General features: G+C 35.7%; 1 protein-coding gene across 3 annotated transcripts in view; it reads left to right on the top strand.

Annotated features, from left to right (window-relative positions):
- The first annotated feature begins 2,398 nt into the window (after window positions 1-2,398).
- The window catches only part of Abca8 (ATP binding cassette subfamily A member 8), a 60,049-nt gene continuing 36,621 nt past the window's right edge, over window positions 2,399-25,826 (top strand). The window contains exons 1-17 of one of the 3 annotated variants that reach the window (XM_058572185.1): window positions 2,399-2,560; window positions 3,664-4,056; window positions 7,273-7,374; window positions 8,416-8,620; window positions 9,244-9,408; window positions 13,403-13,506; window positions 14,136-14,362; window positions 15,900-16,041; window positions 16,358-16,543; window positions 17,661-17,808; window positions 18,707-18,875; window positions 20,143-20,201; window positions 20,880-20,990; window positions 21,795-21,970; window positions 22,436-22,555; window positions 22,928-23,066; window positions 24,421-24,511. In XM_058572185.1, the coding sequence (XP_058428168.1) occupies window positions 4,039-4,056; window positions 7,273-7,374; window positions 8,416-8,620; window positions 9,244-9,408; window positions 13,403-13,506; window positions 14,136-14,362; window positions 15,900-16,041; window positions 16,358-16,543; window positions 17,661-17,808; window positions 18,707-18,875; window positions 20,143-20,201; window positions 20,880-20,990; window positions 21,795-21,970; window positions 22,436-22,555; window positions 22,928-23,066; window positions 24,421-24,511 (2,162 nt within the window). In that variant the 5' untranslated portion in view covers window positions 2,399-2,560; window positions 3,664-4,038. The remainder of the gene's footprint in view (window positions 2,561-3,663; window positions 4,057-7,272; window positions 7,375-8,415; window positions 8,621-9,243; window positions 9,409-13,402; window positions 13,507-14,135; window positions 14,363-15,899; window positions 16,042-16,357; window positions 16,544-17,660; window positions 17,809-18,706; window positions 18,876-20,142; window positions 20,202-20,879; window positions 20,991-21,794; window positions 21,971-22,435; window positions 22,556-22,927; window positions 23,067-24,420; window positions 24,512-25,826) is intronic. The other 2 variants (XM_046422627.2, XM_046422628.2) reach the window with 2 other exon arrangements.

Consider the following 25,826-nt stretch of genomic DNA (forward strand, 5'->3'; position numbering starts at 1 on the left):
GGTAAGGCAATTATTTTTATAGCCTCAAAGTTATGCCCTAATATTTGATTATAATACCTGACCTTTGGCATAAGCTCTTGTGAAACCCATGCTACAACAGAAATACTAAAATGTATCTTCATGCCAGAAGGAAAAGAGCAAGTACTAGAGTAGTGACAGTACTGACCAAGATCAGTCAGTCACAGGCAAGATGGGGAGTGGGGTGGAGAGAGAGAAAGGAATTGAAAGCATACACAGATGATGAATAGATGGTACACTGATCATGAGACAGAGATGGATACAAACATAGATATTAGTGATAGGTAGATAATGAATTATATGTAGATGATAGGATGACAGATAATTCATACATAATGATGATAGGTAGATAGAAAACAAATTATAGTCAGATGCTAGATTAATAGATACTAAATATAAAAAAGATACTAAATATATAAATAAATAGATAGATAATGGGTAAATAATAGAAGATGATAGATAATTGACAGATTATGGATGAAAGGGAGATTAAGTTCCATTTTAATTGTATATCACTTAACTTTTAAAAAAATTACCTTGATAGGATATTTAAAATACTAAGTATAACAAAAATTTTTTCAATTTTTCTCCAAACTTTCCACCAATTATTTTATTATTTTTATGAGCCTAAATAAAGTTAAAACACAAGAATTACGGTAAGAAAAGTAAGTCACAGAAGAAGCACAGTGTTTGCTTTTGTGACTCACCTTGAATTTTTAAAAAAAATTTGTTAACTTACTTGCTTTTTTGGTTGGTTTCTTTCTTTATTTCTGTTTTTATTTTTTTAATTTTTTTTTTCATTTTTCTTTGCAGTGTTGGGGATGGAACCCAGAACCTCACACATGCCAAGCGAGCACTCTAGCACTAGCCAGCCACATGCCAAGGCCAGGGGTTGTTTATTTTTTAATCCAAATTGAGAAATATGAATTTTTGCTATTCTGAAAATTTGATCCTTTATAAAATGAAGAATTTAAGTTGTTAGGTAATTAAATTTTAAAATAAATATGTATTATTTTGTATAACTAATAACTCAAATGACCAAATTATGTGAACATTTTAGATAAACACTAAATTTTAAAATAGTTTTCAGTGTGTTTTCTTATGAGGTATGTTCAATTGATTTGGAAAACACCAAAACTTGATTATAGCTGATGTAAAAAAAAATGATAAAGAAAACTAATGTCTACTGAGGAGGGTTTGTTCCTTTGATTTTTATACATTTGCTGACTCCTTTTTTATATAGATATTTTTTATTTGTTCTACTTAGTTATATATGACAGTAGAATGCATTTATGCACTTTGATATACATAAATAGGGTATAATTTCTGATTGTTTATGTTGTAGAATCACATCCGTCATGAGTCATATATGTACATAAGGTAATAATGTCTATTTCATTCTACTATCCTTCTTATGACTCCTTTTAATATTGCATTTCCAAATATGTTGTGGGCATTTGCTACTTTGTATAAGAGAGTTGAAAAATATAGTTTCACCTCAGAGAACCAGGTAGGGGAGATTGAAGGTAAATTTCTTTAACATAATCTTAAAATATGTTACAGATTTTATATATTTATATTATTTTTCTTAAATAAGTAGCTGACCTAATTCAAAAACAAATGTAGTTGATCATACTTTCTGCTATCAATATCATTTTGACAGATTGAACTGATAAATGTACAGGCTTTAGACTTGAAAATCATCACAACTCTCATTCCCACCACTGTTGGATGTTGGCCTGATGGTTATGCTATCTGCCAAATGAAACAATAGCAAAATACACATTTTTTTCAAGTGCATACAGAATATTCATTCAGAGAGATCCTGTGCTGGTTAAGAAAATAAGCCTTAAAAATTTTGCATGCAAAATGTTTTCTGATCAAAACAGAATCAAACTAGAAATCAAAAACCAAAAGAAAGCAAGGAAAACCCCCCAAACATTTCAAAATTCAACAATCAAATAATCCAGGGGCCAAAGAATAAGTCTCAAGGGAAACAAGAAAAGAGTCTGAACTGAAGGAAAATAAAACTGGGATTCTGGGGAATACAGATCTCGATGATTATCTGAGAGAGGCTGCCCAAGAGTCCTGAGCTCTGGGTGGAGCAAGAGCTTTTCTCTTTATTTTCTCCTGGTTTAAAGAGAGTGTTTTAAACCTCCATGTTAGCCCCAATCATCTTGGGCGTAACAGAGAAGTTTATGAACATTAGAAGTTTAGGAATATTGGGTTTGCTGCTTACAAACGCACTTCATGGGATACTTCAGGCAGCCACGCATAAATGCCACTGCTCTGCAGGAACTGGCTGAATATCAATGAGAAGACAAGAGTGATCACGTGGGCCTGCTGTTTGGCTGGGCTGACTCTGACATCATAGCCTGTCTTCTGAAAGCAGTCCGGGACCTTTTATAAAGTCAAACAGATAAAGCAAATTCTAGAGATGTGCTAGGGACCGGAAAAAAAAAAAAGTACGTTGTTTTCTTTCAGTTGTGGTCACCAGCGGATAAACTGTGTCTCTAGATCCCTTGCTTCATATTTCCCAAAAGTAAGTTCGTCTTGTTTTTGATTTTTTTGTTTTGTTTTGTGGTTTCTTGTTTTTTTTTTTTTTTTTGGCCTTGGGGGATTTTCTTTTTTTCCTTCTTTTTATCTTGTCACAGAATAATAAGGTTTTGTGAACTGAAGGTTAAATATCTGTAGATAAATTAGTTTGAAAATTAATGGGCTATTTTGAAGTGCTTTGATATCTGGAGCTTAATATTAGATAGGTAAAACAATTGAATTAAAATGTGAGGTTTTAACAAGTATGCACGTATGGTATTATTCTAAACCAGAAACTGAGAGTAAGAATAAGCAGAGATTGGCTAACAAGTTGATTATGAAGAACTTAAAAATCTTAAGAACTGACTTGGAAGCCTGAGTTGTATTTGAAGTTATAGTTTTTCACTTTTATTGCACAGTAATTGTGTTTTTCTGACTTTGAGACTGTTTACCAAGAACATTTACAGAAATCTTTTTTATTATCCCTTTCTCTCATTCTCAGGCTCTAAGAATTTTAGAAGCTTTCCAGAATCTTTTCCTCTTTGAATATCATGAGTTGAATCCGAATGTGAAATATGTAGCTTTTCCTTCTCACAGTACTGCTTTGAATGTGCATGGTTTGTGGTAGACAGATGATACATGTTTCTGTAGTATAAACATTTTGTTTTGAATTTAAAAACAGCATCAAAAGATAAAAGTCAAGTCATTCCAGTTGGAAACTATTTGCCATATGCGTATCAAGGAATTCATGTTATCAGTCTTTTTACGAACTGAAGAACATACACCAGTTGGGGAGAATTAAAGTTGTAATACTAACTTACAGTGGAAGATGGAAGGGGTGGGGGAGGGATTGATGGCTCCATGCTGCCCAGGGCTATGGCTGATTCCACAGCCAGAAGATCTCACTCTGAGCCATCTCACTGTCCCCTACAGCCCTGCATGACCCCCTTCTAAGTGCCCATTCATAATTCTCTGCACTAAGAATGCCCATGGGGAGCCTCAGCACCCTCTCATGGAGCAACCTGACCTACTGCTATTTCATTCTTGAAATTTCCTTTCCCTCCTTCTCTCTTTCCACGGGCTTCCTGACCTCTTTTCTTCATCCGATAGACTTGCTTCCAGCCTCAGTGAACAGCCTGTGTAGTTTTCCTCTCTGGCAATATCCTCTGAGCCTGCCTTGGCCAACGGGATGGCCTTTGGAACTGGCCCCTGGACTCCTCACCCCAGCTTTGATTAGGAAACAGCAGCACCCCGTGTGTGATCCTGTCCCATGGCTGGGACAGGGGCTTCAGGTCGGCTCATACCCACTCCTCATCAATTATGGACCAGTTCACAGCAGCCCTGTGTGTCCATGGGGTCTGCAGAGAGGGAGGAGACCACTTACTTCAGAAGTCAGGACTTAAGAGCCGGCTGCCAGTCTTCGCCATGGAGCTGCTGGCTCTGTGGTAGAAGTCCTGACCCAGCCTTCCAAGTCATATTCCTGGCATGCTTCCCAGAAAACTGGTAAGCATTCCAGAATCTCTTTATTTTCTATAATGTAGCTTAGACTCCTCATTCCTCCCACAGGAAAGACCTTACAAAAGCACTTGTGTTCCACAGTTTTCAGGGGAGGCCCAGCAAATCGTATTTGTATAGTGTTGGTTAACTGGGGCTATGGAGAGAAGTGGTAATAGTATTAGCCTCTGAGGAATTTTGTATCCCTGCTACAATAAAATGTAGATATATATTCCTCTACTAATTCACACACACACACACACACACACACACACACACTCCTCTACATGTTCTTTACTCAATGTCAAATATCATAAAACTGATTTGCTTCTTTATTAGAGGAAAGTTCTGGTCTACTGCTGTTGTAATCCTTAGAGGAGAAGGCAGTATCCATAGAAGAAAAATGCTGCTCCTTGCAGGCAATTTTAGGTAAAGTATATAGGGTGTTTCATAGAGAACTAACCCCACAGAGGACAAAGGTTGGTGAATTCTTAATCCAGCAGAGGCCAACCCAATCCCAATTGAGGGGAAATGCTTACCCTCTACCTCGAACACAGTCCCAAACATATCACTCTCTATTGTTGGAAAAATTATTTCACTATGTACTTTAAGTTAAAAATTGAACACATTTCTAAGTAAGAACGACTAGAATGATCGGGTTGGAACTCAGCAGCAAATTAAAATATCTAGACAATATTTGTAAGAAGACAGAGATAGTAAAAGATGTTAAGCTTTCATAAAATAAGTCATAGTTCCCTGGGAAACTCCAAAATTTAAGAGTGACCATTAAAGAACTGTAAATACCTCTCATATCTTTGGTACAGGAGAGAAAAGAAGAAATTTTTACCAATTTAAAAAGAATTTATAAGGTATGAAGATAGACAGAACTAAAAGCAAAGACAGCATAGGTTTAATAGGAAAATAAAACACAATGCATGATCATCCCAAACAAAAAATGCATGCATAACATAATTCACTTCATAAAATATAGCTACCAGTTTAGATTTCTAAACATTGAAGCAGTTATAAAATTTTCATACTTGGTTGAATATTTAGAAATTCACCCCAGGGTTAAGAAATTGTTAATGATTTATTAGACAAATATTAATCTCAAGAAACTAGTGACTCCATGTTACCAGAAATAGAAAGAACCTTCCATTGAAACATGAGCTGTAGAGCCATCTTTTATACACCCAACCACTTAGCCTTTAAAGTCACATGCTAAAAATCAGCAAAGGTATAATAAGAATGCCAAACCTATTACTAAAGTGAGGAATTAAAATAAAACTCAATCATGAAGTCATCGACCAAGTAAATCTACACAAAGGATATGGCCCTAGACTTGTTGAGACAATTTTGAAGAGAACAAGGAGAAAGACCTTTCCTTGTACTTCAGAAGGCTTATTATGGAGCTCTAGTTACTAGACTGTACGTAAGACATACACGTAGAGATTAATTGAAAGAGTAGACTACTTCAAAATGCATATGCATGTATGTGTATAAATACACATATACATATACATCTGGTATTTGAGAGAATAGACACAACAATTAAGAAAGGAGAAACCATCAAGTAACTGGTGTCTGGACAACTTGCCTGACAATTACAGAAGAAAAGAAGAACAACAACATGGTAGGTCATTGTCTCACATCTTATACACAAATAAACTTGGATTAAAAAGGTAACTATAACGAAAAAAATCTTTGAAACTATTAGGAATATATATTTGTAATTTCCCAAAAAGGAAATACTTTCTAAACCGGATATACACAGGAAATACAGAATCAGAGGGAAAAGTTGTTAAATTTGACTAAAACAAAATTAAAATTTGCTTATGATAAAATATACACTGATTTTGGATTGGCAAAGCTAATGAACTAGCAACAAATAAGCATCTGGAATAATAATGAACTAAAAAATAAAAGCCAAACAGAATACAGAAAAAGCTATTTACAGAAGAAATCTAAATAGTCATTCAACATGAAAAATTTCTATGAAAAACAAAATAATACAAATTCAAATAATGAGACACCCTACACACTCTTCAGATTGACAAACATATGTTTTTGCTTAGAATGGGTCTGGGAGTTATAGATTTTTGTTTTCTGTTGCTGTTCTACCCTCAACTTTCTCTGGCCCTGTCCACCTGAGCCACAAAGGGGATCTCTCTCCATTCTTTCACCCCAACCCCATCAATAAGCCACTGTGGGTTTTGCTCAGTTCAGTGCAAATATAGGTTGAGGGATTGTAGACTTCTTGCTCCAGCCTCTGTATTGAACCCAGTACAAAGGACTCACACGTGGGTGGGGCTTTCTCAGCATTTCTCTTTCCCTATTTACCAGCTCACTCCCACCTGTATTTACATGAAGGTCTGGTACCTCCTTCAGTGGTTGCCTAACTTTAAATCCCTGTGGGGTCCACACAGCAAACCTCTGCAGCAACATATCTTTGCTTGGGAATGAGGACAGGGAGTTTCCAGGAAGTGATCTGTTCAGGACAGGTTCATGCACAGAAAAGTAAGTCTCCCATGTGGTGGTGTTTAAATGGTGGACCCTAAAAATAGGGGGTCTAGGGGGAGGTAATTAGGCTATTGGGGACATTGTTTGGGGAAGGGATTAATGCTGGTCTTGCAGAGTAAGTTGGTTCTCAGGAAAGCAGGTTGTAAATCAAGACCACCTCATGAGCTTGACCCCTTCTGCATGCAGTTGATTCTCTTTCCATTCTTACCCCATGCTGTGATGCCACCAAGGGAACATTTCCAGGACACCAGTACCATGCTGTTTGGTTCCTCTGGCCCTCAGAATTGTGAGCCAAATAAACCTCTTTATAAAATACCCAGCCTTGAGTATTTTGTTATAGCAACAGAAAACAGACTAAGGAAAGTCCTCTAGGGACAAAACTGAACATCATGCCAGCTAGCAAAATTGGTAATTTCAAGGGGCCATATCCATCTTCACAGGGAAAACTATGAAAGGCGAATTTGGAGCTAAGAAGTCATAAGTCAGTAACTGGCCAAGTGCCTCACAAATCCATGATGGAGCAGAGCCTGGAAGCAGGGAGAAGGTGGCATGGGAGTAATAACATGCTAACTCAGGAACACCCAGACTGTAGCGCTCATATGGGATACTGGAGTTACCAGGCTGCTCCCTTTCTGTTTGCAGGTTATTTGTTCCTGTTATGAACTCACATTTACTCATTTTCTCCCCTTCTTTCTCATTGAACAGGGCAACATGGGTAAGAGAAAGATAAGCGTGTGTCAACAAACTTGGGCTTTATTACATAAGAACATTCTTAAAAAGTGGAGAATGAAAAGAGAGCCACTAATGGTATGATTCGTTATCTGTGCCACTTTGTATTTAAGATAGGAAGATGTATATTACCTGAGAGGCATTTATGCTTTTGTTTTATATTTCCCCTACCAAAAATAAAATGAAAAACCTTTATAAAGCAGAAGAATCCGTTTTTAAGACTCTAAATCTACTTGAAGACATTTAAATTGGCAAAAACCTATAAATTGAGGCCTAAAAGCACAGAGGCTGGCCAGAAACTGAGAATTCAATAAATGTTTTAAAAGCCAATAATTATTCTTCTTACTAGTGTTCCCCACTCATTCATAAGTAGTGATATTCTAAAGACACAGCAAACAAATCAACCCACAGGTAACTGTGGAATTTCTTTCTTAAAAAAAAAAAACATTTTCTTCAAAAATAGTACAAAGTTTGGGAATGTATAAGTGCCAAGAAGAAAATTACTTTTTAATGGTACCATGTAATGAAAAGCCTGGTTGAACTTTGGTATCTTTTAAAATCAGTTTCATAGAGCAAGGTAGCATATTGAATTAAATGGGAATTATACTGTATGTACATAGTGAAATCTTTTTAAAATTATGCATTTGGGAAATATGGTGATTCTTAATGGGAATTTGCAAGTGACCAGGATTTATAACTAATTACTGAAACAGTGTTCCTCGTTATCACTCTGTTGAATTTCCAATGGCTGGAACTTGGCGTATCATCCCTGTAGCATGCTCTGGGTCTCTTCAACACAGGGACTTTCAGCAGAATCAAATACATCAATGAGTGCGTTACCAAAGTAACACCAGCTGACAATAATTTAAAGTGGTGTGTCTTGTTGCGTTTTATTTCTCATGATCAGTCCTTTAGCACTGGTACTGATGCTCAATCTATTTGAATTACTATTAATAGTTCATTGAAATTACTCGGTTTGTTTTATACATTTTTAAATGGTTCATATTGCAAGATGTGTTGAAATTTTAAAAAGGAACAAAGGGACGAATTGTATGACAAATGACTATGGATGAATAATTTGAAATCACAATTTTCTCTCCTCATTCTCGGGCTGCGTAGGAATGGATGAACGCGTTGCTCCTCCTACTTTGTTTGTACTTCTATCCTATTGGTCATCAAGTTGAAGACTTTTCTTTACGGCCTCCTGTGAACCTCGGAAGGGTAGATTCATTTAATGAATCCAAATTTGCAATTGAATACACACCTGTCACCAATGTAACCCAACAGATAATGAGCAAAGTAGCTACTACCTCCTTCATGACAGGTGAGTTGTCTAGCAATCCACAAGGAATATGTGACATCAGAATCCATGCAGATGCAGGCATTTAATTTACATTTCAGCTGATAAAATTGTGTCAATTATCAAAATTGCTAAAATGGGAAACTGAACATACTTCTCCTTTGTTGGAAATAAAGGATTCGTTTAAGTTATGTCAACATAGGCACTCTACATATTTTGAAAAATTCCCTCTTTTTTTGAATTTCTTCACCTTACTGTCAGGATTTGTACAGGAAAATAACTATATTTATTTCCAGTATCAACAAGTGCCTAATTGTATACCTATATACAATTTTAGATTTATTAGAATACTAATTATTCTACAAATAGTTTAATTGGTATAGTATATGTTATGTTGATGAAATTGGCTCAATAATCACAACATGTGGGGAAAAAATAACTAAATTTTATGTTTTTCTTCTGATGGTATCTAAATGAAACTTTAGAAACATCTTCCCCCAACATTTTAGATTTCATGACTCTGCCAAAGTCAATACATGATTTCATTTTATTTTCATAAAGAACTCTAGTAAAAGCTATTGAACATGACATCTCGAAGGCGAGTCTCCCGGTAATTTACTAATAACATCACTTTCTTGTAATGGCAGGTAGAGAAGTCATGGGACTATCAGATGAAGAAAGCATTAAAGAATTGAAAGCAGATTATCATGAGGAAATAGTAAGAGTCATCTTTACAAACACATACTCATATCATCTGAAATTCTTGTTGGGACAAAGAATCCCGATCAGTAAGGAACACAGGGACCATACAGGTAACTTTCCAGCCATATGATCACACTGATCACTATTTCATTTATGTTTGAGCCATTCATAGAAACAGATGTTAATATGTCAAGTTAGATCATCTCTATCATGGTGATGTCCATGTCATTCTACACATTCAAAAAATGTGCTTTCATCTTTGAGTAAACTAACATATTCAATATATGATCACTATATATAGCCATATACATATATCCAGACATGACTTATGTGTATACATGTGTACACCTATATATATAAACATACATTATCTGTGATATATAGCTGTAATATATGGTTGTTAAGGTAAAATAAAATTTATGGATAAAATAGAACACACTTCCCTTTAAATGCTTAAGTAAATCCACATGAAAGTAAGAGCAATTCTCGAAGGTCTAAAATGGAGGGCACCAAACTCAGTGTTAATTGGTTATTATTGGTGCTATATGACTTTGCCAAGCTCAGCAACCAAAAGATTTGGGTTTTAGTAGCTATGTGGGAACAGAGGATAAGATCTTGGGTTTGTGTGAGATGAAGTTTCCTGAATTAATTTGGAATCTGGAGGGCTGTGTACTCAGCAAGAGTTCACAAAAAAAGAGACACCTGTTGACAAAGAAAGAATAAAATGAAGTTTGTTGTTCTCCCTTTGGGCTCTGAAATAATACAAAGAGAATTCTTAAGAAAATCATAGCTTTCAGTCACCTTCTCCTGAGTCTAGAGTTCTTCCTTAACTTGAGAAGCTAATCTGAAAAATCTCAACTAAAAAATATAAAGTGCTCCTAGGTTAGTCAGACGCTGGGATGCTTGACAGAGGATATTATAAATTTTCTCTAGAAAAATACAACCTCAACTCAGACAGCAGAGACAAAATATCTCTAAATGTAAATTTACTCTCCAATATGTAAAAACAAGGTACCACAAGAGTCAAGAGAATTGCCCAAGCTGCGTGTATGTATGTAGATAGATAGATAGATAGATAGACAGACAGATATATTTCCCAGTGGAATTATAAAACTGAGAATATAAAATAAGCAAGTAATCTAAGGAATAATAGACTTTTTCAGAGAAGTTGACATATTCATTCTAAAATTTGCTTTTTAAAAGGCAAATTTAAATATCAAAATCAAAGTATCCAAGCTACTCATTTTTAAAAATGAAATAAGAAATTAAGACAGTATGTTACTGCCACAGATGAATAGGCCAATGACAGAGAAGAGAGAATCTTGGAAAATTCTCACATAAACATGGACACTCATATATGACTGAGAGGACATTACCAATTAATGCTGAGAACTGCAGGGAAAATTGTCTCTCCATAAAGAACAAAATAAAATTATCTCGTATAGAACAACCAATTTTAGGTAAAAGAATTTTAAAAGTCCTGCAAAACTTTTGGAAGTCAGTATAAGAACATACTTTTATAACTATTGGATAGGAGGACTTTCTTGCAAAAGAAAAATATATAAACTACAAAATAAAAGATAGATATATTCAGCTAGATAAAAATCAAGTAATTCTTATTATCCAAAGATACTGTATAGATAGTGAGAATTTGAGATAGAATTGAAAAAAAGAGATATTGATAACAAATAAAACTAGCAAAAGATGATTTCAGAATATATGAATATTTTCTTTGAATAAATAAGAAAAAGACCTCAAAATAGGACATTATTGAAAGACATAGCAGGTATTTCACAAAACATGAAACACAGATCAAGATTAAGCATGTGGAGAGATTTCTACCTACATTAGCAATCAGAGAACTGTATTTTGAAACCACTTGTTACATCATTTCACATTCATTAGATTTGCAAAAACTAACAAATAGTACAAAGTATTGACTAGGATATGTAGAAAAGAGAATGCCTATCCAGTATCATATAATTTTCTAAATTCTGCAAAAATTGAATAATATATAACCCATCATCATAAAAATCTTTTTAGTAAAACTCTCATCCCTACATTAAAAACTGGTAGCCTGTTCTCTCCTTCCTGAGTGCTTCGGAAGCTCTCAATGAAGAGCCAGACTCAAGGCACTTTAAAAGCAAGTGTGGATTTCTCATCTTTCTTCACCTGCTTCTACAAGCAGAATGAGTCACATATAATAGTGCAGAAAACTCATTTCATTTGGAAATCCTTAGTTTAATGTGGAATAGAATATCCCCCAACCTCTGACCAAAGAACCTTGCTGAACTTGTAGCCTGAGTAAGAAATAAGCTTTTGTGGTGATAAGTTGAGGTTTAAAGGTAATTTGTTACTATAGCATATCATAGACTATCCTGACTGATATACACACATTCATGATAAAATATAAAAGAATTCTTCAAAAAATTATAGCTTTCAGTCTCCTTCTTCTGGGTGAAAAACAGTTTTAGATTTTTTAATCAGGGCTGGGGACAAGAGTAGAAAAGTAGCTTAGATACTTTTATTTTGATATTTAAATTTGCCTTTTAAAAAGCAAATTTTAGATTTTTTTTTTAATGGAGGCTGGGGACAACAGTAAAGAGAAAAAAAGAACTAACCCAAATATCAGGAGAGTAGATAAATAAATTGATTGGCTCACATTTCTACAATGGGATTCCATAATCATAAGAAGAAATAAATAGGGCTATTTAGACAGATTTCAAAGTTATTAAACATAACAACTGAAGTAAGGTGCAGACTAATGAATATAATGAGATCTATGGATTAAATAGAGTTTATGTTTAAAAATTACTTATATAGTTTAGGGTTACGCAGTAAAAGCCTAAAGACATATGTAAACATGAAGTTCAGAAACATGATTAGCTATTTCAAGGATTGGTGCTTAGGAAAGAACATTTAGACAGTATGTAGAGGAGTTCAACTGTATTTGTAATGATTTATTTTTAAAATTTGGTGATAAGTACATGTGTGTCTATTTTTATATTATTTGTAGATCTGAAATATTTCAAAATAATTTTTAAATATTTAAAATCTTAATGCAATATGCATTTGATTCCTATATTTAACTTTAATTAATCTTATTAAAGACTACCACCTTAATATAATTTATTAAATATTATAAATATATTCAACATATTATACATAGTTCATATATAAAATAGCTACATTAAATATATTAATATCAATGGACTGGTAGATCTTCTTTTTTTAATAAATAAACTTTTTTCTTCAAAAGACATTCTGATTGACATGATTTAAGCACAGTGAGTTTCCTGATTCAAACTTCCATTTGGCCCTTTATGCTGTGTTGTACTCCATGTTAGAACAAGCTGTATTTCAGTGTTTCTCAATGCATACTAGAAATCCTGCTGTTTTGAAGAACATTGTTATGGTTTAGATATGAGGTGTGCCCCAGAAGTTTACATGGAAGACAATGCAAAAAAAAATTTAGAGGTGAAATAATGGGGTTATGAGAGCCTTAACCTAATCAATGCATTGCTCCACTTGAACGGATGAACTTGATGGTGTTTGTAGGCAGGTAGGGTGTAGCTGGAGGAGGTAGATCACTGGCAGCCTTTGGGTATACATTTTGTCGGAGGTGAGTAGGCCTCTCTCTGTTTCCTGACTACCATGTCCTAGGCTGCTTTCCTCCACCCTGCCCTTCTGCCATCATGTTCTTTCTCATCTGAGGCCCCAAGCTACAAAGTCAGCTGTCAGAGCTCTGAAACCATGAACATCAAACTTCATTCTTGTGAGGTCTTTTGGTCACAGTGGTGAAAAAGCTGACTAAAACTAATATCAAAAAGATATTGTTTTCACAATGCAGAAATAGAAGAGTTCCACAAAATTCTTGATTGGCAGAGAAGCACAAAAGGTGGTATGAGAAAGATGACTACAGGCAGAACGTTCCCCAAGACAGCTCCGCCTGACTCGTTTGGAGAATCATTACTATAACCTATGTTTTCATGTTTTAGAGCCAAAATAGGTCCATTTGAATTATGGGCCACTGAAAAGCCCATTTCCTGTGATCAGAATTGATATAATTCTAGTGATGATTTCTTGTCTTTTTTAATCACAAAGCTCATTGTTTTGAAGAAGATGAAGATGTTGACTGTTACATCTCAATATTCTGGAAGGAAGGTTTTGTGGCTCTTCAAGCTGCCATTAATGCTGCTATTATAGAAGTGAGTACAAAATGTTCAATGAAAACTAATTTTCTATGCAAACTAATTATACCAGAGGTACTAGAAGTCTCATGGAAGGAAATATAAATGGCTGGCCCTGTTCTTTCATTTACTCATTTGTATCTTTACAACAAAGACTACGAAATTTGCTGTATGTCCTTAGGAAATAGGGCATACAGAGAAGAAATGTTGTCAGGAAACCAGGGATATAATAAGGACATCAATAGAACAGAAGTAGGTGATCATGGGCATATCAAAAAGTCCTTGTAAACAAACAAGCAAGTTTCCCAGCCTATAAAGCTGTGGAAAGAGTCTCATTAAAATGGCAATTAAACTAGAAGCTTGAGGTGAGGGGTTTGTCAAATCTAAGATCAGAAAAGGCATTGCAAAGAAATCATGAAGTGACATTGGGTGGGGAGATAGTCAAACACAGTAATGCTAAGAATTCTGGAAAGCCTGGAATCCAAAATCCAGGTGGACCAGTACAGTACACGGATGTGGAAATGTAGGCCAGCATCAGATCCTAGAAGGATTGCACATTTCTAGGAAAAGAGATGATAAAAACAGAGACACGAAACCCCAGCACGTCATTCAGTGTGGAAATTTTATTTATTATTATCTTTCTTCAGACCACAACAAATCATTCAGTCATGGAGGAACTTATGTCGGTTACCGGAAGATACATGAAGATACAGCCCTTTATTAGTCAAGGAGGAATCGCAACTGATTTTTTCATTTTCTTCTGCATCATCTCCTTTTCCCCATTCATTTACTATGCATCCATCAATGTCACGAGGGAGAGGAAAACGATGAAGGCCTTGATGACCATGATGGGCCTGCAGGATTCAGCGTTCTGGTGAGCTGGGCTGTAGCACAGTGTTCTCAATGGAGAATCTCTGGAAAAGTGGGTGTCTGCAGTGTATCTTTATTAAAACCTAATGATTTTCTAACTTTTCCCTTTATCCTCCGAATGCAATAAGTCACCCTTGGTATAATGTTTGCCAGGACGAGACCGAATGTGACTGTGATTCTCTCGGGTTTAGTTTGCTGGGCAGTTGTGATAATGGAATGGGAAAGACAGAGGTCAGCATCTTTGCCAGATGGAAGTGGAATTCCAGCTAGAATGGGACTGCAAGGGCAGAAGTCAAAGCTTGAGTAATTCCAAGAACGGACAAGGTTCTGTGTGAGACCTCGAGAGTAATTAATTGACAGGGCATGGAGAAGGACGAAAGTAACCGTGAAGGGAGGGAGATGGGCGGGTTGGGCATATTGTAATCAATTAGGAGTTAGAGTTCCTTCTGTGCTAAAATCCTGAAAATCAGTATTGACCTCTTTACTGAATTAATATTAGAGGAAATTATAGTAGAGCAGTGAAATCTGGAGATTCTAGAGCCAAACACTTGGATTTGAGACTGTTAACATCTTTGTTCAATGGCTTCTCTGTCAATAACATGAGTAAAACATAGAAATGTCATTTCTGCATTCAGCTATGGTGAGAAGCAGATGATTTACTATTTGCTAAGTTTTTAAAACACTTTCCAATACATAATAATTGCTCTATGTGCTAGCTATTATTGTATTGGTCTTGCAGCTATTTTTTTATTTTTTTTAAAGTATCTTTATTTCATTATACTGTCTAAAGAAGACTGTAAAACAAGATAAAGAAATTGATAAGAAAAGCATAGTGGACTATTCTGAGACAAAGTAAATGGTATGATTTTTAGCACTCTATCTCACTGGAAAATGAGTGGAATTAAGGGCAAGTATGTAGACTTCTTGATGTATTCATGCAGAGAAAGGTGAAAAGAGCTTTTGGTAAGAGAAGTGACAGAATTTCACATGAGGAGTAATTTCTTATCTCCAAGGAAATTTATGAGGCTTCTCACCCTTTAAGCCTCTAGAGAAAAAGATATCAGGGATTCACAAAGGTGCTACCATGAACTAAGACAATGACCCATATAACCTCACCTCACCAAGTTCTCACCATAGTATAGTTTTCTATTTTCAGAGGAATAAAGGGGAGAAAAATTGGTTACAGAGTTTTCCCACAGTCACAGGGTAAGAAAGTCCAAAATGAAATGTTACAACCCAAATTCATCAGACTTGAAACCTAATTATTTCTTTTTTTGTTTATAATGATGTGTGTGCATGTGTGTTTCTGAAATTATTTTTCAGAAAAAGAATATTCTTAATCCCTTATGAATTCTGTTTAAAAAGTTCTAGTTTGCAATAGCATATCCTAGAATAGGCAATAAATACCTGCTGCACAACAGCATGTGTGTATGAATGAATGAGTGGGCAAATGAACAATGAAAAATTACAGTACAATCATGGTGGGTCCTTCTTTTCAACTGAACACTCAGTACTAAAACAAAGCTCTGTTTTTGCACTAGGCTCTCCTGGGGTTTGCTCTATGCTGGCTTCATCTTCATTATGGCCCTTTTCTTGGCACTTATTATAAAATCTACCCAGTTTTTTATTCTGACCAACTTCATGGTAGTTTTTACCCTCTTTCTCCTTTATGGATTGTCACTGGTGAGTTGATGAATTAAATTTTTCCCTGTCTATCCCTTGCCTTAAAAAATCAAACTGTTGGTTTCAGATTATCTTATTTTGTCTACACATCTGTTTTCTGCCTGCTCTAGTTGCATGCAAAAATCTATAGGTGGATACAATTGGATTAGTAATGCTTTGTGATGTCAATTATTAATACAATTGGCAAAATAATAGTTTCACTGGTTACATGCAAACTAATAATAGAACTAAAATGTTATTTGTAAAATCCCTCCTGTTATCATGCTACTAATAATTCCTGGAGGGACCTTACCCAGTCGGGTCTTCTCTTGTTTAGATTGCTCTGGCTTTCCTGATGAGCGTCTTGGTGAAGAAGTCTTTCCTCACTAGCCTAGTGGTGTTCCTCCTTACTGTCTTCTGGGGGAGCCTTGGATTCACAGCGTTGTACAGATATCTCCCAGTGTCTTTGGAGTGGATTTTCAGTTTTCTTAGCCCGTTTGCTTTCACCCTTGGAATGTCCCAGGTAAGAAGCCATCTAATGATCGGTGAAAAGCGTCTTTCTTCTCTGGAAGAATCTGTAATCAAAAAAAAAAAAAAAAGAATCTGTGATAGTTTTCATACTTCAGCATGGTGAAATTTAAAACCCTCCTGTAGACTTTTTGATTTTGCAAAGCTGAACTTTTAAAAGCTTTGAAAGTACTTAGCCCAGCAAAATAAGCCTAAAACCAAAGGCAGGGGGTGAATGATCAATACAAAATCCCTTGGAGACCATATAAAGCATTTTCTTTGGCTATTAAATACATATTTGATGTTATGAACACCATGTTGTGAGCTCTAGTCACATTACATACAGTAGGGCCCCAAAGCTGCTTCCTCCCCTCTAAGGTCACTTTGTGCCCATGGATCCACATCTCCCCATCCCCTCCCCCCTGGACCCTCCCCGGCTTCTGGTGACCAATCTTCTGCTCTCTATTTCTGTGGCTTCAGCTTCTGTTCATATTTTGATTTAGCAATTTAAGACAACATATACCATCAAGCTAAAAATACCTTGAAAACATATTAACTAACTAGCAAACTGTTTCTTTTCATAAAATTTTTTCTTTTATTTTATTGAACTCACGCTGCCTTCCTTCCAAATAAATGGTGATGCCAATCATGAAATATCTGGTTTTAGTGCTTAAGAAAAGAATGGTTAATAATAAAGCAATTCTTCATTAGAATATCATAGACCCTACTGGGTTGTTGTTTGTTTGTTTGTTTTTAACATACTACTATTTTTTTCCAGAATAAAAATTATTTGTTATGCAGCCATTTTCAGAACTCACCCTTCTTTTGATTGTGTCTTATTTGGTAAAAGTCTAAATTTAGCTCTAGTGCCATCATTTGCCATGTTTCCCTACCTCCTCCTAATGCTCCAATTTCATTTAGAACACACTTTCCTCACCACAGTTGTTAACACCTATTACAGTTTCTCAACTGTACATGCCTTCTGATACATTTGACAACCATCAAGTAGGCCATCTCCTTGTTTAAATTTCTATTCCCAGGAGGAGACAATAAGTAGCCATCTTATTCTTGTTATTTAAATTATTTAAAATGTATCACAAATGTAACTTATCTTTTTTTTTTTTAATTTTCAGCTTTTACACTTGGATTATGACGTAAATTCTAATGCATTTCTTGATGCACCAGTCAGCTCCAATCTAATTATAGCAACACATTTCATGTTGGCCTTTGACACTTTCCTCTATCTGGCACTCATGATGTACTTTGAAAAAATTTTGCCAAGTGAGTGGTTATGATTAAAATCAAACATCATTTGAGTAACGTTCTTTCCTAGAACAGATTTCTTAATACATGTACGATTTATATGTTACAAACCACTTTGCTGCTTTTGTATAGCTAGTTAGCATGGCAGTTCAGAAACACACAAATGTAGATTTTTTTTTTAATTGTAGCTCTAGAGATGGAACCTGAACCTCATGTATACTAGGCAAGCATTTGCTAATGAACTGCACCCCCAGCAAATTATAAATTTGCTTCAGAGGAAAGTTATTGTCTAGGAATGAGATAAAACAGGAATATAAAGTTGCTTTCTAAAGTTCCACTGTTGAGTCTGAATAATTTTTTTTTTGCCCCATTCTTCCCCTTTCCCACAAATGTGTTGTTTTGTTAAGTCCCATTCTATCTTCTCTTAGAATATTCGTTTTATTTTTCCAGTAGTCATTTCCCAATGTCTTCTTCGTTTGTTAATAAAATGACACAGAATTCAACAGGCCCAAAACCATTTGCATTTTGATTCTAATATCTGGCTTTATTAGGGTTAATTGAACGTTTATTAAAATTCCTCCTGAAAACTTTTTAATCTCAATTTCATTGCTTCCTATAGGAATAACTATTATAATAGAGATATCTTGGTGATTTTTTTTTCTTATGTAGTTGCACATGTTAAAACATGCTCATTGAGACTCAGGCCTAGCTTAATAGTTGAGCACTTTCTTTAGCATGAATGATTACCTGGGTTTAATACCCAGCATCAAAAGTAGAAACAAAAACACAAAAAAATGTATTGCCTTGTGTTGACCAACAAGGCTTAGCAGCAAAGGGGTTGTATTGCCAGGCTAGGTTAGTGTCACTCTTCCCTAAAATTGCTTATTGACCTTATATTTGTCACCGGGTCATGCAGATGAATTTGGACATCAACATTCACCCTTGTTTTTCCTGAAGTCCTCATTTTGGTCACGACAACAAAAGGCTGATCATGTGATCCTTGAAGATAAAATAGATTCCAGTCCTTCATCTAATGACTCTTTTGAACCAGTGTCTCCAGAATTCCATGGGAAAGAAGCCATCAGGTAACAAGGATGTGAATGGAGTCCAGGCCAAGGTTGGGGAGCTAAGAATTGGTCCTGAGACAAGCAGAGTTCTCCCTGGGCTCTGGAGAAGTGACCATGCCACAACACTTGCATCACTTCTCATTTTAAAGAGGTCCCTTACTAGCCCCCTACAGGGTTGACATCTACATTAAATAAAAACTTAGATTTCACCAGTGAAGACATGTCAACAAAACTCTTGCTTGGATTCTTGGTCTTTTTGTTCGTTTCTTTCTTTCTCCATCCTTAGCCTCCCCACTTTCTTTGGCAACATTTATTCACACTTTATACACATTGCATTTATGATACTTCTCATTTTTTGACAGTAAAATGGAATCAAAATAGAAATGAGAAAATCTAATTACATAGTTTAATATGAATAAAACCTGCACTGTCTGGTGAACAATAAATGACAAAATAACATAAATTTGACTTCACTTTTGGATTCCAGTTACCTGGTAGAATAAAATCATGCAGATAAAATATCTAGAATTCCAGATCTGTGATAGCACCCAGAACATGTTAACTCCATTCCTTTCCACTGCCACCACCATCATCATCTCACCAATGTCCTCTTAAGCTTGTTGAATGTTCACCATGAGCCCCGCGTTATGCATGCAAGATGAAATAGTTTATATAACCTGTAACACAATCCTAAAGCATTCAAAATTCTCAGATTGCAATTACTAAAACTTACCTGGATCTAGTACCCTGCCTAAAATAACAGAGTAACCAAGTGGTGCAGATGACATGAGTCAGGTGGGTAGCCCTGTGAGACCCCTGCCTCCCTATTGTGATGCACCATCTCTCTTCCTTATGCTACCTTTCAAGGATCCTCTGGAGACTGAGACTCAAGAGATCACCAACCTGTGCTAGTAGTTCATGCTGACCCTTTTAGTGTTGGGTGCCCACATCCTCTTTTGCTCTGACTTCCTTAACTTTGCAGTCCAGAGATGGCCCTGTTCTCTATTAATTGATGTTAGACCATGGCCCAGTCCAGGGAAAGAGTCTCAACTGGTAAGACCCAAGCACAAATTTTTAAAACTCATCAGGTGATGCCAATGTCCATCCAGGACCACAGTATTCTTCAGGATTCTTGAAGAATTCTGTCCCACAACCAGGACTGCAAGAGAGTGACTGCTACCTCTCTCTCCATCCTAAAGATCAGTTTCATCTGATTCTGGCAGCCAAACTGGAATTACAGACCAGAGAGAACTGTCACCTTGAAGTAGCTTTTCTTTTTTTTCAGAATCAGAAATATTACAAAAGAATATAAAGGAAAACCTGATAAAATAGAAGCTTTGAAAGGTAAAAAAAATTATATTGAAGTCAATTTCATGATTTAAATTCACATTGTTTTGCTTTTATTGAGCAGTTAATGATAATATCTCAGATTTGAAAAGTTATTTGAACCCTATTATAAATTTTCCCCTCTAACACATCACTTTTACTTTATAAAAGTTAAGAAAAAGTGGGTGTTATAGAATTACATGTATTTAAAGTCTATACTGATGTAACCTACAGATATTTTTTCCTACACCCTCAATTTTTTCTTCTATAATCCAAAAGCTATTGGTAGATACTCTACTTTTTTTCCTTTTCTTAAGGGGGGGGGCACTTACCTACTTACCACTTGGGAGTTTTAGCTATGTGATACTTTATTATTAATCTATTCTCCCATTCAATAAATACTAACATCCACCTACCATGCCAGGCAATTTCAATGAACTTAAGGGTATAAGGCATGTTTCATTCATTTTAATCAAATAACTTAAAAAATTCTAGAAAGGATTTTTTAAAAATTAGTTTTTAAGGGTATTTTTATTTTGAACTTACAATGTTTTCACACTAGAAAATACAATCATTCCAGGAAATCAAGTATTAATTTATTGGTTCTGTAACAGAATGTTATTTGTGATTTTTATTATTTTCCTTCCTTCCTCCCATCTCTTCTCCCTCCTTCCTTATCTTACCTTCCATTCCTAGACCTGGTATTGGACATTTATGAAGGCCAAATCACTGCAATCCTTGGTCACAGTGGAGCTGGAAAATCAACACTGTTAAATATTCTTAGTGGGTTGTCTGTTCCCACCAAAGGTGAGAGTTCTTTTTTCCAAAGTCAGGTTGACAAAGAAGTAAGCTGATAATATAAAATCCTCCTGGTTATTAATGACAAACACAGATATCAAAGAAAAAATGGAAATCTATTTGTAATATTATTCCATAAAGGTTTGTGATGTTTAATTACTACATATAGAATGTAAGTATTTTGTGATGATTATTTTCATGGTCATCAGTTTGGCATTCCCATATGTATCTGTCAGCTTTTGCTGCATGACAAATACTCCCAAACTGAATGGCTTAAAATAAAAAATGTTTTTTTTTTTTTTTCTCATGACTCTGTGGGTTGACTGAGTGGTTTCTCTATTCTGAACCAAATGATTGACACTGGGTAATTTAACATGTGCCCGCTCACATATTTGAGGCTTCAGACAGGACAGCTACACCTCTGTTTTTGCATGGACTTTCATGTTGCAAGAGGCTAGATTGGGATTCTTTACCCAATGTTCTTCATGATCCCAGCAACAAAAGAGGACTAGTCACAGTGTGTAGCTATTCATCAGCTCTATTTGTATCACCGTTGCTAAGGCCCCAGTGGGCATCTAGCCAAACCTAATTATAAATGGTAAGAGACTACACTACATTTATTAGGAATAAAATCACAGATGGGAACTCCTTTCACAATTTACTTTACAACTGAAAGGAAAATTCATAATGCCTAAATTGTATAAAGCTTGAAGATAAAATAGCTTATTGATTAGTGCATTGATAGTGATTTTTTTATTTAGAAATACTCTGTTTACTTATTATCCAGATATTAATGTAGAATCTTTGTGATAGGTTCTGTCACCATCTACAATAATAAACTTTCAGAAATGGATGACCTAGAAAACATCATCAAGATCACTGGAATTTGTCCACAATCCAATGTGCAGTTTGACTTCCTTACTGTGAAAGAAAACCTTAGGCTATTTGCTAAAATAAGAGGGATTCTGCCACAAGAAGTGGAGCAAGAGGTATATAAATACATTAAAACTAATCATGTATTGGTCAAAGTGAGATTGCTAATCCTGTTTGCTCTGTTTTGTTTTGTTTTTCTCTTTTATTAATTATCTGTGTGTAAGTCATTGGTAAATGTTGAAGAAGAAAATCCAATTTCAGCAATAGTGAACATTTAGATAATTTACAATGTGCCGAGCATATCCTTTACTGTAAATGTAGAACTCATTTATTCCTTAGAACGACACTATGAGATAAAGCTGTTATTATTCCCATTTTATGCATGTAGAAACTGAGGTTCAGAGAGAAAGTAACTTGACTGAGATCACACAACAGCTGAAGATGGATGGTCATTCAAAGCCAGGCAGTTTGGCCACAGGGTCCATGCTTTTAATCATTATGTTTACAGCTTTGCATTTTTTAAAAAAAGGAAAAAAGAAATGAGTCTTGGTGTATGACATACAATGTTGTCTTTTGATTAGATAGAAAGAGTTTTGCTGGAATTGGAAATACAAAATATTCAGAATGTCCTGGCTCAAAACTTAAGTGGTGGACAGAAAAGAAAACTAACCTTTGGGATTGCCATTTTAGGAGATCCTCAGGTGAGTTCAGCTAAATTTATGGGTGTTTTCAAATTGTAGAAAGTGAAACTTTTGATGAGAGTTCAAACCTTGTAATTCAAAAAGGACGTGTTTGATAAAATATTTATTATAAAATATTCAAAATAAGAACAAAATCCTAATCACAATACTTTTAAATACAAATAAAGGATGGGGGATGTAGTCCAGTGGTAGAGTGCTTGCCTGGCATACACGAGGCTCTGGGTTTGACCCTCAGTACTGCAAAAAAGTAAGTAAATAAATGCATATAAATAATATGGTCTTTACATTGTTTTCTGGAAAAACTTCACCTTAGGAGAAACACACACACACACACACACACACACTTCTCCTTCACACCTCCCTCCTCTGCAGGTTTTCCTATTAGATGAACCCAGTGCTGGAATGGATCCCTTCTCAAGACACAGAATTTGGAACCTCCTGAAAGAGCGTAGAAGAGACCGTGTGATCCTTTTTACTACTCAGTTCATGGATGAGGCTGACCTCCTGGCAGGTAATTGCTGGTTTTCATTGAATATCCTCATGAGGACTTCAGGGTATTTGAGAAATGTGGATTGGTATTCTGGACAGCTCTATTTAATACTGGCAATCTAGGCATCCATGGTAATCTGTACCACTGGGGACGAGATGCAATTGGGCCCAAATCTTCTCGCCTCCAGCCATTTCTATGTATCTTGTAAAATTTGTATTATTTGATGATGTAGGAGTGGGCTGTTCCAGGGAAGTAAGTAGAGTCAGTATTCTAAGAGATTAATTCTCTCAGAATAGAGACATATCAACTTGAAATATCCAAAGAATTTTAATGTTTGATCCATCAAAATGTGTTATGTGATGATTCTCTATGATAGACAGTATATTCACATAGTTGAATCTCCCTGATGAGTTGATGCAAAGATGACCTAAAATACATAAATTAGATTAAAATAAAGTAAGGACTTTATGGAGTCCTTACTAGCTCTGTCTCTGTGCAGACTATAGACACTCCTTAACTGGAGTTAGATCATACTGTGTTTTCTCAAAAAGCAAATGGAATTCATCTATTCCTTCCATGCTCCCCCTCCCTACCCCACTATGAGTCAGTCACTTTATATCAGAGAAAACATTCGGTATTTGTCTTTTGGGGATGGGCTAACTTCACTTAGCATTATCTTCTCCAACTCCATCCATTTATCTGCAAATGCCATGATTTTATTCTCTTTTATTGCTGAGTAATATTCCATTGTGTATTTATGCCACATTTTTTAAATCTATTCATCTATTGAAGGGCATCTAGGTTGGTTCCACAGTTTAGCTATTGTGAATTGTGCTGCTTTAAACATTGATGTGGCTGTGTCCCTGTAGTATGCTGTTTTTAAGTCCTTTGGGTATAGACCAAGGAGAGGGATAGCTGGGTCAAATGGTGGTTCCATTCCCAGTTTTCCAAGGAATCTCCATACTGCTTTTGACTGCACCAATTTGCAGTCCCACCAGCAATGTACGAGTGTACCTTTCTCCCTACATCCTCGCCAACACTTATTGTTGTTTGTCTTCATAATAGCTGCCATTTGACTGGAGTGAGATGATAAACTCTAGGTAGGGCAGAGGGGTGGGAGGGGAAGAGAGGGGGCAGGGGGTTAGCAATGATGGTGGAATGTGATGGACATCATTATCCAAAGTACATGTATGAAGACATGAATTGGTATGAACATACTTTATATACAAACAGAGATATGAAAAATTGTGCTCCATATGCGTAATAAGAATTGTAATACATTCCACTGTCGTGTATTTAAAAAATAAAATCAATTAAAAAAAAGAATTTAAAAAAACTGCCTATCAAACTCTCTTCTTTGATTCTTCCTTTTCAGATAGGAAAGTGTTTCTCTCCAAAGGGAAACTGAAGTGTGCAGGTTCTTCATTGTTTCTGAAGAAAAAGTGGGGGATCGGTTATCACCTAAGGTAGGGCCACCAGGGAAGGTTCTTTTGGTAAAAGAGAGGCTTGATGGAGATGGAAACAAACATGCCAAGAAGATCTGTGTTCATTATACCCAAGTGCTTGCACACCCACATGCACATATCTGTGCAGAGCTATTGATACAGAAATCATGTATGTGTGAGAGTTGACGACTTTGGAGACGCCTGAGATTGAGAATATAAGATGGCAACAGAAGTTTAGATAAATGTGTGTTAGGAAATATATTCGGAATGCATGGTCTATGGAAACATGTATTAAGGGAACTTTTTCACTGATATATTCTTTCATACCCTAATCATCTCTCACCCAGGGTGTTAATATAATTTCCTACTTGCTTCCAATTCCTTCAGTGCTTCCTCCTTTTTCTTGACCTTCTCCTTTCCATTCTTCTCAATTATTAGTGTTTTGAATAGTAGCATGTGAGAGCTGTTATTTATTTGGATGATACTTAACATTATTTTATTTCAATCTTTTATTTTTGAGATGGGAATCATCATTACTTTTACTTTACAGATAAAATGATATACTCCCTATGTGTCTTAGACTGACTATTTTGTGCTGCTAGAACAAAGTACCTGAGACTGGGTAATTTATAAAGAATAAACATTTATTTCCTACAGTTCTGGAGGCTGGGAAGTCCAAGGTTGAGGGACCACACTTGGCACGGGTCTTCTCGCTGCATCATCCCATGGTAAAAGGAGAAAGGGCAAGAGATCACACACAGGGCAGGGTAGGGGGTAAACTCATCATTTTATCAGGAATCCATTCCCACAATAACTAACTCACCTCTATGATAATGGCATGAATCCATTCATGAAGAGAGAGCCTCATGACCTAATCACCTCTCAAAGCTTCCACATCTCAACACCATTGCACTGGGATTATTTCCAGCCTGTGAACTTTGAGAGACACGTTCAAACCATAACACTACGTTGTTGTGTGGTAGAGCCACGAATTGATTCTCAATATGTTTAGCTTCAAATCTAGTGTTCAAGACCATGTTTTAATTTTTAAATTAATTGGTTAGTTCTGATTTATATCATTTATACTTAAAAAAGAAAATAAAGATAAAATGACAAAACATAACAAACAAACTTCAGAAATTTTACCTACCAGAATCCAAACCATGTAGCCAAATAATGCTGGTGTGACCCGTCTGTCATGACTCCCATACCATGTACCCTGACCCAATTCAATACCCTTTAGTTAAAGTGAAATAGTCATTGCTCATTATGCATGTCCTACCATGATCTACACTTTTTTTTTTTTGAGGCTAGCTGTTGAACCCATTTCCACCTG

This window comes from Marmota monax, unplaced genomic scaffold, assembly GCF_021218885.2.
Source record: "Marmota monax isolate L192 unplaced genomic scaffold, Marmota_monax_Labrador192_F-V1.1 WCK01_AAM20220418_F8-fsc00173, whole genome shotgun sequence".
NCBI lineage: Eukaryota > Metazoa > Chordata > Mammalia > Rodentia > Sciuridae > Marmota > Marmota monax.